The sequence below is a fragment of the Saccoglossus kowalevskii genome, chromosome 2, assembly GCF_978046115.1.
Source record: "Saccoglossus kowalevskii chromosome 2, keSacKowa6.1, whole genome shotgun sequence".
Taxonomy (NCBI): domain Eukaryota; kingdom Metazoa; phylum Hemichordata; class Enteropneusta; family Harrimaniidae; genus Saccoglossus; species Saccoglossus kowalevskii.
This window is the reverse complement of record NC_140642.1, coordinates 34,737,651-34,751,726: the sequence shown is the minus strand read 5'-3', so window position 1 is coordinate 34,751,726 and position 14,076 is coordinate 34,737,651. Positions and strand designations below refer to the sequence as shown.

Genomic DNA, 14,076 nt, shown 5'->3' with positions numbered 1-14,076 from the left:
ACATGTGTCAGCTATGTGAGTTAAATCCATGGAGTACATACTAATCTACTAGTGAGCATAACATCTGTCAGCTATGTGAGTTAAATCCATGGAGTACATACTAATCTACTAGTGAGCATAACATCTGTCAGCTATGTGAGTTAAATCCATGGAGTACCTACTAATCTACTAGTGAACATAACATGTGTCAGCTATGTGAGTTAAATCCATGGAGTACATACTAATCTACTAGTGAGCATAACATCTGTCAGCTATGTGAGTTAAATCCATGGAGTACATACTAATCTACTAGTGAGCATAACATATGTCAGCTATGTAAGTTAAATCCATGGAGTACATACTAATCTACTAGTGAGCATAACATGTGTCAGCTATGTGAGTTAAATCCATGGAGTACATACTAATCTACTAGTGAGCATAACATGTGTCAGCTATGTGAGTTAAATCCATGGAGTACATACTAATCTACTAGTGAACATAACATGTGTCAGCTATGTGAGTTAAATCCATGGAGTACATACTAATCTACTAGTGAGCATAACATCTGTCAGCTATGTGAGTTAAATCCATGGAGTACATACTAATCTACTAGTGAGCATAACATATGTCAGCTATGTAAGTTAAATCCATGGAGTACATACTAATCTACTAGTGAGCATAACATGTGTCAGCTATGTGAGTTAAATCCATGGAGTACATACTAATCTACTAGTGAGCATAACATGTGTCAGCTATGTGAGTTAAATCCATGGAGTACATACTAATCTACTAGTGAACATAACATGTGTCAGCTATGTGAGTTAAATCCATAGAGTACATACTAATCTACTAGTGAACATAACGTGTGTCAGCTATGTGAGTTAAATCCATGGAGTACATACTAATCTACTAGTGAACATAACATGTGTCAGCTATGTGAGTTAAATCCATGCAGTACATACTAATCTACTAGTGAGCATAACATTTGTCAGCTATGTGAGTTAAATCTATGGAGTACATACTAATCTACTAGTGAGCATAACATTTGTCAGCTATGCGAGTTGAATCCATGGAGTACATACTAATCTACTAGTGAACATAACATGTGTCAGCTATGTGAGTTGAATCCATGGAGTACATACTAATCTACTAGTGAGCATAACATGTGTCAGCTATGTGAGTTTAATCCATGGAGTACATACTAATCTACTAGTGAGCATAACATCTGTCAGCTATGCGAGTTAAATCCATAGAGTACATACTAATCTACTAGTGAGCATAACATGTGTCAGCTATGTGAGTTAAATCCATGGAGTACATACTAATCTACTAGTGAGCATAACATGTGTCAGCTATGTGAGTTAAATCCATGGGGTACATAATAATCTACTAGTGAACATAACATGTGTCAGCTATGCGAGTTGAATCCATGGAGTACATACTAATCTACTAGTGAGCATGATATGTGTCAGCTATGTGAGTTAAATCCATAGAGTACATACTAATCTACTAGTGAACATAACATGTGTCAGCTATGTGAGTTAAATCCATGGAGTACATACTAATCTACTAGTGAGCATGATATGTGTCAGCTATGTAAGTTTAATCCATGGAGTACATACTAATCTAGTAGTGAGCATAACATGTGTCAGCTATGTGAGTTAAATCCATGGAGTACATACTAATCTACTAGTGAGCATAACATCTGTCAGCTATGTGAGTTAAATCCATGGAGTACATACTAATCTACTAGTGAGCATAACATCTGTCAGCTATGTGAGTTAAATCCATGGAGTACCTACTAATCTACTAGTGAACATAACATGTGTCAGCTATGTGAGTTAAATCCATGGAGTACATACTAATCTACTAGTGAGCATAACATCTGTCAGCTATGTGAGTTAAATCCATGGAGTACATACTAATCTACTAGTGAGCATAACATATGTCAGCTATGTGAGTTAAATCCATGGAGTACATACTAATCTACTAGTGAGCATAACATGTGTCAGCTATGTGAGTTAAATCCATGGAGTACATACTAATCTACTAGTGAGCATAACATGTGTCAGCTATGTGAGTTAAATCCATGGAGTACATACTAATCTACTAGTGAACATAACATGTGTCAGTTATGTGAGTTAAATCCATAGAGTACATACTAATCTACTAGTGAGCATAACATGTGTCAGCTATGTGAGTTAAATCCATAGAGTACATACTAATCTACTAGTGAACATAACATGTGTCAGCTATGTGAGTTAAATCCATGGAGTACATACTAATCTACTAGTGAGCATAACATGTGTCAGCTATGTGAGTTAAATCCATGGAGTACATACTAATCTACTCGTGAGCATAACATGTGTCAGCTATGTGAGTTAAATCCATAGAGTACATACTAATCTACTAGTGAACATAACATGTGTCAGCTATGTGAGTTAAATCCATGGAGTACATACTAATCTACTAGTGAGCATAACATTTGTCAGCTATGCGAGTTGAATCCATGGAGTACATACTAATCTACTAGTGAGCATAACATCTGTCAGCTATGTGAGTTAAATCCATGGAGTACATACTAATCTACTAGTGAACATAACATGTGTCAGCTATGTGAGTTAAATCCATAGAGTACATACTAATCTACTAGTGAACATAACATGTGTCAGCTATGTGAGTTAAATCCATGGAGTACATACTAATCTACTAGTGAACATAACATATGTCAGCTATGTGAGTTAAATCCATGGAGTACATACTAATCTACTAGTGAACATAACATGTGTTAGCTATGTGAGTTAAATCCATAGAGTACATACTAATCTACTAGTGAACATAACATATGTCAGCTATGTGAGTTAAATCCATGGAGTACATACTAATCTACTAGTGAACATAACATGTGTTAGCTATGTGAGTTAAATCCATGGAGTACATACTAATCTACTAGTGAACATAACATGTGTCAGCTATGTGAGTTAAATCCATGGAGTACATACTAATCTACTAGTGAACATAACATGTGTTAGCTATGTGAGTTAAATCCATGGAGTACATACTAATCTACTAGTGAACATAACATGTGTCAGCTATGTGAGTTAAATCCATGGAGTACATACTAATCTACTAGTGAACATAACATGTGTTAGCTATGTGAGTTAAATCCATGGAGTACATACTAATCTACTAGTGAACATAACATGTGTCAGCTATGTGAGTTAAATCCATAGAGTACATACTAATCTACTAGTGAACATAACATGTGTCAGCTATGTGAGTTAAATCCATGGAGTACATACTAATCTACTAGTGAGCATAACATGTGTCAGCTATGTGAGTTAAATCCATAGAGTACATACTAATCTACTAGTGAACATAACATGTGTCAGCTATGTGAGTTGAATGCCAATCTGCTCATTTTCTGCTCATTGCAGAGTTACTGAATTGGAAGAACGAATTAAAACTGTCTCAGCAGCATCACCAGTTGTCAAACCATCGCCAGCATTGCGTGAGTATCTCCCAAACATTCACTTCAATTTTACTATGTTAAGTCATAGTTACCTTACAGCCACTAGAATTATTATGCAAAACGTGATTCGGTCTGGATTTGTTAAACCAAGTCTGTTATAAAAGGTCTATAAAACTTACTTAGGCCACACTGATTTAATTTTATGGAGGACTTCCTCTGAAGACCCCAGAACTAATGTGAGAGGGCGAAAAAAAAAAATCCTGCCAGAAAAATTTAACCACAGAATTAAACCACAGTGTATCAAAATGTAGGAGGCACATGTTGATGTACACATTTCGTACTGTTTAACTGTCACAGGTATCATCACCTTTGATTTTGATAAGGCAAATGTTAGCTTTGCCAAAGGCATACACATCAACTCAATAATAAAAAAAAAACTTACTGTGTTGTATTGAAAAAAAAAATAATTAAAAATGAACAATAAGTTTGTCAACAGCAACCTGGAAATTAACTACTTTGACATTCAAACTACAGCTTTTAAAGTGACACTTCAGATAGACTAAGTGTAGACACAATTGCTCTAGTACTACTTCAACTATGTAAGAAATTATAAGAGGCTCGATATTAAAAAAAAAAAACACCAACAGAGAGTCAACAAAAATTTGGATGCAGAGACTTATGTACATGTATCTTGATGAAAATGCGTCATATGATCAAAATATTACTGACTGTGTGTGCAAGCAAATTATCCGAATCAGAAAATGAAAAAAAAAATAATAAGAAACTTTTCTTCACCCCGAAAGGGGTCTTCGGCCGAGGAGCTTCTGCTGCTTTCGTTGCAGTTTTGTCGACTTGAATGCCGACAAAGCAACCAAACTGATTTGTCGCCTGACCGACTTTTAGGCCACCATACACCTTCACTCCTCTCCCATTTCTCTCATCAATGCAGAAGAAATGCGGGACAGCCACTCTGGACAATATATTCTTAAAGTTGTCTGGGCGAAACTCGCTTGTCGCTACCGACCTCTCGTATAGCTGTGTAAACATCTCCCTGGCCAACGTCAATTGCGTACCAGTCTACAACAATCCCTCCGTTTTACCTCTGAACTTTTATGCTCACGTATTTTGGTGGTGTGGTCGCCATGTTGGATCCTTTAATGACAAAATTTGCATGTTTTGAGACAATCTCATCTTTGCGCTTTACGCAACACGCATCTAACTGTGCGGAGTTTGGTTTTGAGGTAGTCCAAAACAAATTTTACGACAAGTCGGCGCTTTGCAACAATATGAGTCGACAAGTGCCGGACAGAAAACCGATCGTGGAGACTTGTCGTCAGAGATTTTTGTTTTTGAGAACAGGCGAAAACTAATGCGCGCGCGGATGTCATCCATAAAATTAAGTCGGTGTGGCCTAACCATGAAAAACACCCTTTGTTTTGTTTCCTTAAGCAAATATATGCAGTTTGGTTGACTGTTCTTTGTTAAAACCAATAAATATATAATCATGTATAGAAAATGTTAGTTGATAATCATAGTCCTTGTTAATTATATTCAATATTTCCTTTCTGAATGCTAATATATGATTTGTTATATCACAAATCCAATACAATAATAAGCTTAGATATTGTAGTAGCAATAGCAATATCAATAGGTCTATAGTTACCAGAGTTCATAATATTGCCATTCCTTTATGATATCAAGCATACATGAATGTGAAAACATACATGGGTGAAACTCCATGATCACCTAATTTGCTGAAAAATTAGCCAGTTTTTAGCTCAGCTGACAACGAAGTCGAGCGGAGCTTATAGTATTACAGATTGTCTGTCGAAATCCGTCAGCCGTCGCCGTCGTCAACTTTACATTTTCCACTTCTTCTTAAAAACCACAAACTGTATAGCTGGTATGGTATATAGGTACCTTGGCTGGGCCTCTCTCAGATTTGTTTCTTTCGTGATGATATCCTCATTTCTCTAATTTTGATGAATATTTTTGGTAAAAAATGATATTTTCGACTTCTCCTTGAAAAATGCTAGTCTGATTGCTTTGATATTATATCTGTAGGTACATCAGGTGAATCTCTGTCAGATTTTGTGATGATATCTTTATTCTCTAATTTTGATGAATATTTTTGTCATTTTTGGTAAAAAGTGATATTTTCGACTTCTTGTTAAAAACCGCAAGTCCAATTGCTTTGATATTACACATCTAGGTACTACATGTGTTCCTCTCTCAGATTTGTTCATTTCGTGATGATATTTTCAATTCTCTAATTGTCATGAATATTTTTGTCATTTTTGGTAAAAAGTGATATTTTCGGCTTCTTATTAAAAACCGCAAGTCTAATGGCTTTGATATATACTAAATAGGTACTACAGGTAGAACTCTCTCAGATTTGTTCATTTCGTGATGGTTTTGTTTTTCAATTATCTAATTTTGATGAGTATTTTTGATAAAGTTATATTTTCAAATTTTTATTGAATACATACAGTTCGATTGCTTTAATACTATACATATTGTTCATTTTCTGATGATATCGTCAGTTCTTTAATGGAAATGTGCATTGATAACAGCAGAGCTATTTCAGCCGACAGACTGCTAGTTTGCTTTTTCGCTGTTATCTCAAGTACTAATCATTACATTTCAATGGTACATATATGCTCTAGAGCTATGCACAGATTTGATTGGTTTCGGTTTGAAATCTGTGTATATTAATTACCTAATTTGCATAAGTGGCCAATTTTCGCCTTTGAAACTTGGTACATAGATGTACTGTGACATTGTGCAGACCAATCTGTTGTATAGACAGACTGCGAGAGTGTATGAACAGAAAAACAGAACTGCATAATAATTAGTATGTTTTTACCATTTCCACAAATATTTCAAGTGCTAAATACTAATCATCACATTTCAATGAAACTTAATAAATATGCCCTCGGTTAGTACACAGACCTGATTAATATTGGGTTCAAATCTACCTAATTTGCATAATAGTTTTTGACCTTTCCACTTGTATCTAATTATCACATCTTCCTGAACATAGATGTTCTTTGACATGGTGCGCAACTGAGTAATTGTGGAGTAAAATCTGTGCATATTAATATAATCTAATTTGCATTATATTATCTAGGAAATTTCTCAAGAGCACATCACATTACTGCATGGGGGTTGAAGTTAATGACCCTATTTGTTTTGGATTGAACTTTGAGCATACTAATTACGTAATTTGCATAATATGCATAATTATCACAATTCATCCAAACTTTGTACATAGATGGTCCTGGGTAATTCATAGACATGATTATTTAATGTTGGAAAATCATCCATGTTGATTACCTAATTTTTATTACCAGTAGTTCGTTTCTGATATTTCAAAGCAAATTTATATTGAACTTGTGATATAATGTACCTTTGAATAAATCAGATTGCAATTAATCTACAATTAAATTTATTTTCTGTGAGTATTATAAACTTCAATATTGTGGATTACATTGTTTTCACATTGTGCATCTGAAATAACACCACCTATATTTTGTATATTGGTCACTAATTTTGAAATACTTTTAAATGTTCTTATACTTTTATCTTATATGCCTCCAATACTAGTCAGTTGGATCCAAATCATGATTATAGAGCAAGTTTTGTCTTCTCTAACTTAATTAATAGTTGTGTTTGATTTTAGGTTATGTCCCTTGCAACTGGGGATTTGGAGTTGACTGTTGATTCAGAGCTTGGGACAGATAAACCGCTTCCTATGTGTGATTTATACTCTGCCTAAGAGATTCAATCAATTAGGTGTAACTAAATTATGGCTTTATTATTTAAAATGTCATAAGATCATCTCTGTTAATTGAAAAAGTGAAACCACATAAAAAATACAATTTTGGCTCCCATTTTTTGGCAAATATGTCAAACACTGGTCAGATTTAACAATAAGCTGATCTGATGAAATAGAACCACAACTGTTTGGCATTCACAATGTATCAATATTAATATACAACACAACTGATTGATACTCGTAATGTGCCGATCTCTAATTTGAATTCACACTACAGCACAATCACCTCAATCAAGGTTTGTGCAACAATGTTTCTGTGACTGAATATTAGCCTTTTTTTCAAGATCTCCTGAAAAAGAGCTGCTTTCAATGAAACATCCCCACTATTTGTGATAACTGTATGAGTATCATTCAAGCATAACTTACTATTCAAGACACTTTAAGTTAGATTAAAACTGCCCCTATGAATTGTGCAGAGTAATTTGCCTAAATATGTCTTGTATAAGTTACATGTGTAAACAATACAACAAATAAGTTGAAATTATTGGTGGCAATAATAAAGCTAGCCAGGAAGATAATTTATGTCTGAACTGGGCTGGACTGTACTTGATGGATGTTTCTGTAGCAACATGTTATAATCCATATAATACATATACCGGTAATCCATTGGGTTATGTGAATTTGTAAATTTATCGTTAAACTCACTGAATTCATCAATAATTCGATTATCTCTTTAGGATCCAGCTCACCACACAGAATGACTAGGTAAGTTTCTAGTTTCAGCAAAGCTGGAAGTTTTAGTTTTCCTCCCTTGACAAAATCAACAGAGCAGAACTGTTCACATTACTGATTGTCAACTTTTCATTTTTGAAATACTTGTTGGTCACTGATTGTCTGTTATATATCTATAGTTCGCTTTATAATTGATTGCTATTTTGTTTCATTTCATTTTCAGTGAAAGACCAGGTCCTCCAAGGAGAGGTAAGTGATTGGAATTAAAATATTTTTATTGGCTCCTGTGTAAAGCACAACAAGCAATCATTTCTATCATTCATGAAATGACAGAACACTTCATATATGTCCATTGCTTCATCACTCATGTGATTTCTGTTATTTTATTTTGCAGCCTCACCTCGAGATAATGATATGCATCCTTCACCACCTTATTTAGATCGAGATGGGGGTCTTCCTCCCCCAAGAGGTAGAATGGTACACCCTAGAGGGATTGGACCTTTATTGCCACATGGCAATGTTACTTCATCTGATATTGGACCACCTCTAGATAGGAGAGGTCCAAGGGACATAGGAGACATGGCACCACCACCATTTGACATGACCATGCCACCACGGCTGATGGGCCCCCCACCAAAAGATCTTGCATCTCACATAGGCCCTCCCATGCCAATGGATTCACCACTTCCAAGAGAATTTCTGCGTGATAGTAAAAGGCTCTCTCCTCCCATAAGAGATTATGGACCACCACAACCTGGTGATATGAGGCTACCACCACCAAGCCACATGGGACTTCCACGCGAAGCTGGTCCCTTTCCACCAAGGGAATTTGGTCCTCCACCTCCACCTCCACATCCAGATATGCTACCTTCACGAAGAGACCATGCCCCTCCTCCTCAAATGGGAAGAGGACCACCTCTCAGGCGACCACAAGTCCGACGTAAGATGAATGCTATATATGTATATTGATTAGACAGTCTTAGGTTTATGTGTTTCTTATCAATGTAGCTATGTGTGGTTTAAGGTAGATGGACAGGTGTATGTAACTGCATGTAATTTTCACATACTTAGGTTCTTCCAGACCATCTAGTAGAGCAGATGTACCCCCTCCACCATTCCGTACTTCATCACCTTTGGATGACCCAATGTTATTCTCACCTGGCCTTGTTTGTCCACCACCAATGCATGAAGGTAGGCATGTTATATAGTGCATTATACTGTCTTGTCCAGTACCAGTGTGTGGAGGTAGGCATGTTATATAGTGCATTATACTGTCTTGTCCAGTACCAGTGTGTGAAGGTAGGCATGTTATATAGTGCATTATACTGTCTTGTCCAGTACCAGTGTGTGGAGGTAGGCATGTTATATAGTGCATTATACTGTCTTGTCCAGTACCAGTGTGTGGAGGTAGGCATGTTATATAGTGCATTATACTGTCTTGTCCAGTACCAGTGTGTGAAGGTAGGCATGTTATATAGTGCATTATACTGTCTTGTCCAGTACCAGTGTGTGGAGGTAGGCATGTTATATAGTGCATTATACTGTCTTGTCCAGTACCAGTGTGTGAAGGTAGGCATGTTATATAGTGCATTATACTGTCTTGTCCAGTACCAGTGTGTGGAGGTAGGCATGTTATATAGTGCATTATACTGTCTTGTCCAGTACTAGTGTGTGGAGGTAGGCATGTTATATAGTGCATTATACTGTCTTGTCCAGTACTAGTGTGTGGAGGTAGGCATGTTATATAGTGCATTATACTGTCTTGTCCAGTACCAGTGTGTGAAGGTAGGCATATTATATAGTGCATTATACTGTCTTGTCCAGTACCAGTGTGTGAAGGTAGGCATGTTATATAGTGCATTATACTGTCTTGTCCAGTACCAGTGTGTGGAGGTAGGCATAGCATTATACTGTCTTATCAAGGACCAATATTCTGAACACAAATTTAGAATCTCCTAAAATAATATAAAATGGCCTTGGGGGATAATAGTAATGCAAATTAGAGACACATGAAGTGTCAAATGTGTATGAAGTTTGTGTAGTCTGTGACATGTTAGCATTGAAACACAGATTTGAAAACAATGTTCAAAGTAAATATTACCATAGTTGTCTGGGTAAGCACTCAGATTCCTGAACATGGAAAATTGCCAAAAAATAGGGCTGGGTATTGTATGCCCGGATATCCCCTGCAAAAAAAAAAAAAATGCGAAAATTTACAACATGCAGATCGAACATTAACAGGAAATGAAATGGCAAATGAAAACATGCCACTGAAATAAATGAACAATATGCAACATTAGAAGTATAAAAACAAACATAATTTATTGCTTATAATGTGACAAATATACCAGACATAATAAATATTGTCAGTGAGGAATAATTTGAATTAGTATTTCCCTGCTACAAACACACCCAATACGCATGAACTCAAAATAACCTAAAATGTCAGTGGGTTAAACTGCATAAAATTATTTCCATCAGTCATACACAAACATGCCTTGGCATGGGCGCTTACCCTGACAATCTACAGTATGATACAACATTTGGGAAAGTGTTTCAGGTTCTTTCTGTAATTAGGTCTTTATATACACGGGACTTTTCCACACAAAAATAATAAATTTGGACGAATTTTTTTTAGCAGGTTTGCTTAATGTTACCCTCATGGATAGTTTAACAGTGAAAGTTTACTATTTTTTCCACTGTCGCTATATAGTAAATATCATTATATTAATCAAATTTATTTGATAATCATTTGGACTGCAGCTGACTCTGCGTCATAATTTTTTTTCATAATAATAATCAATCATTTTTTTGGATGTCTTGTGTGTTTTTAACTCACTATAGAAGATCATTTTGCAAAAAATACTAAAAGTGACTGTATCATTTTAAATTACTTATACATGTATATTTATTTGTGTATTATATAAAACCCTTTATAAATTTCAGTATATTTTCTTAATATTTCAGGAAATATTCCTCCCCATGAAGGCCATCAGCCACCAACAACTAGTCATCAACCACCAACAACTAGTCATCAACCACCAACAACCAGTTATCAACCACCACTATCAAAGACAGGATTCCAGCCAGTACATCCTAATTCACAACACAGAAAATCAGTGCCACCCTGACTGCCACTGATATTGTTTCAATATTTTGTAATATTTTTACTTCGTGTGCAATAGTGAATTTATTAAACTGCATCAAAACAACCCTGGAAGGATTCTCTTTGTATAGTAGGGTTGTTATTGCTCTAAATATTGCTGATGGTGCTAAGAGGCCCAATAAAAACTTATTACATCTGACAAGGTTTTTTGTCTGTTTTTGTTATTCTTGATTTGTCTGTTTGTCATCCAGTTATGATATGTTCAGTCCATTAAATTTGTGGAATATGGAACAGAGGTGCAAAGTGTTAAACTAGAAGGAAAGTAATGGGACAGAGGTGCAAAGTGTAAAACTAGAAGGAAAGTAGTGGAACAGAGGTGCAAAGTGTAAAACAAGAAGGAAAGTAGTGGAACAGAGATGCAAAGTGTAAAACTAGAAAGAAAGTAGTGGAACAGAGGTGCAAAGTGTAAAACTAGAAGGAAAGTAGTGGAACAGAGGTGCAAAGTGTAAAACTAGAAGGAAAGTAGTGGGACAGAGGTGCAAAGTGTAAAACTAGAAGGAAAGTAGTGGGACAGAGGTGCAAAATGTAAAACTAGAAGGAAAGTAGTGGAAAAGAGGTGCAAAGTGTAAAACTAGAAGGAAAGTAGTGGGACAGAGGTGCAAAGTGTAAAACTAGAAGGAAAGTAGTGGGACAGAGGTGCAAAGTGTAAAACTAGAAGGAAAGTAGTGGAAAAGAGGTGCAAAGTGTAAAACTAGAAGGAAAGTAGTGGGACAGAGGTGCAAAGTGTAAAACTAGAAGGAAAGTAGTGAGACAGAGGTGCAAAGTGTAAAACTAGAAGGAAAGTAGTGGGACAGAGGTGCAAAATGTAAAACTAGAAGGAAAGTAGTGGGACAGAGGTGCAAAGTGTAAAACTAGAAGGAAAGTAGTGGAAAAGAGGTGCAAAGTGTAAAACTAGAAGGAAAGTAGTGGGACAGGTGCAAAGTGTAAAGCTAGAAGAAAAGTAGTGGAACAGAGATGCAAAGTGTAAAACTAGAAGGAAAGTAGTGGAACAGAGGTGCAAAGTGTTAAACTAGAAGGAAAGTAGTGGGACAGAGGTGCAAAGTGTAAAACTAGAAGTAAAGTAGTGGAACAGAGGTGCAAAGTGTAAAACTAGAAGGAAAATAGTGGGACAGAGGTGCAAAGTGTAAAACTAGAAGGAAAGTAGTGGAACAGAAGTACAAAGTGTAAAACTAGAAGGAAAGTAGTGGGACAGAGGTGCAAAGTGTAAAACTAGAAGTAAAGTAGTGGGACAGAGGTTCAAAGTGTAAAACTAAAAGGAAAGTAGTGGGACAGAGGTGCAAAGTGTAAAACTAGAAGGAAAGTAGTGGGACAGAGGTTCAAAGTGTAAAACTAAAAGGAAAGTAGTGGGACAGAGGTGCAAAGTGTAAAACTAGAAGGAAAGTAGTGGGACAGAGGTGCAAAATGTAAAACTAGAAGGAAAGTAGTGGCACAGAGGTGCAAAGTGTAAAACTAGAAGAAAAGTAGTGGAACAGAGATGCAAAATGTAAAACTAGAAGGAAAGTAGTGGAAAAGAGGTGCAAAGTGTAAAACTAGAAGGAAAGTAGTGGGACAGGTGCAAAGTGTAAAGCTAGAAGAAAAGTAGTGGAACAGAGATGCAAAGTGTAAAACTAGAAGGAAAGTAGTGGAACAGAGGTGCAAAGTGTTAAACTAGAAGGAAAGTAGTGGGACAGAGGTGCAAAGTGTAAAACTAGAAGTAAAGTAGTGGAACAGAGGTGCAAAGTGTAAAACTAGAAGGAAAATAGTGGGACAGAGGTGCAAAGTGTAAAACTAGAAGGAAAGTAGTGGAACAGAAGTACAAAGTGTAAAACTAGAAGGAAAGTAGTGGGACAGAGGTGCAAAGTGTAAAACTAGAAGTAAAGTAGTGGGACAGAGGTTCAAAGTGTAAAACTAAAAGGAAAGTAGTGGGACAGAGGTGCAAAGTGTAAAACTAGAAGGAAAGTAGTGGGACAGAGGTTCAAAGTGTAAAACTAAAAGGAAAGTAGTGGGACAGAGGTGCAAAGTGTAAAACTAGAAGGAAAGTAGTGGGACAGAGGTGCAAAATGTAAAACTAGAAGGAAAGTAGTGGCACAGAGGTACAAAGTGTTAAGCTAGAAGAAAAGTAGTGGAACAGAGATGCAAAGTGTAAAACTAGAAGGAAAGTAGTGGAACAGAGGTGCAAAGTGTTAAACTAGAAGGAAAGTAGTGGGACAGAGGTGCAAAGTGTAAAACTAGAAGTAAAGTAGTGGAACAGAGGTGCAAAGTGTAAAACTAGAAGGAAAATAGTGGGACAGAGGTGCAAAGTGTAAAACTAGAAGGAAAGTAGTGGAACAGAAGTACAAAGTGTAAAACTAGAAAGAAAGTAGTGGGACAGAGGTGCAAAGTGTAAAACTAGAAGTAAAGTAGTGGGACAGAGGTTCAAAGTGTAAAACTAAAAGGAAAGTAGTGGGACAGAGGTGCAAAGTGTAAAACTAGAAGGAAAGTAGTGGGACAGAGGTTCAAAGTGTAAAACTAAAAGGAAAGTAGTGGGACAGAGGTGCAAAGTGTAAAACTAGAAGGAAAGTAGTGGGACAGAGGTGCAAAATGTAAAACTAGAAGGAAAGTAGTGGCACAGAGGTGCAAAGTGTAAAACTAGAAGAAAAGTAGTGGAACAGAGGTGCAAAGTGTAAAACTAAAAGGAAAGTAGTGGAACAGAGGTGCAAAGTGTAAACTAGAAGGAAAGTCGTGGAACAGAGGTGCAAAGTGTAAAACTAGAAGGAAAGTAGTTGGACAGAGGTGCAAAATGTAAAACTAGAAGGAAAGTAGTGGCACAGAGGTGCAAAGTGTAAAACTAGAAGAAAAGTAGTGGAACAGAGGTGCAAAGTGTAAAACTAAAAGGAAAGTAGTGGAACAGAGGTGCAAAGGGTAAACTAGAAGGAAAGTAGTGGAACAGAGGTGCAAAGTGTAAAACTAAAAGTAAAGTAGTAGGACAGA

The 14,076-nt window shown here is 36.4% G+C and overlaps 1 protein-coding gene across 2 annotated transcripts in view; it reads left to right on the top strand.

Moving 5' to 3' along the window:
• Window positions 1-11,269, top strand: part of LOC100373461 (uncharacterized) — a 61,981-nt gene extending 50,712 nt beyond the window's left edge. The window contains exons 25-30 of one of the 2 annotated variants that reach the window (XM_085494890.1): window positions 3,417-3,490; window positions 7,967-7,994; window positions 8,185-8,210; window positions 8,356-8,901; window positions 9,033-9,152; window positions 10,929-11,269. In XM_085494890.1, the coding sequence (XP_085351016.1) occupies window positions 3,417-3,490; window positions 7,967-7,994; window positions 8,185-8,210; window positions 8,356-8,901; window positions 9,033-9,152; window positions 10,929-11,092 (958 nt within the window). In that variant the 3' untranslated portion in view covers window positions 11,093-11,269. The remainder of the gene's footprint in view (window positions 1-3,416; window positions 3,491-7,966; window positions 7,995-8,184; window positions 8,211-8,355; window positions 8,902-9,032; window positions 9,153-10,928) is intronic. The other variant, XM_085494895.1, reaches the window with a different exon arrangement.
• The last annotated feature ends 2,807 nt before the right edge of the window (window positions 11,270-14,076 follow it).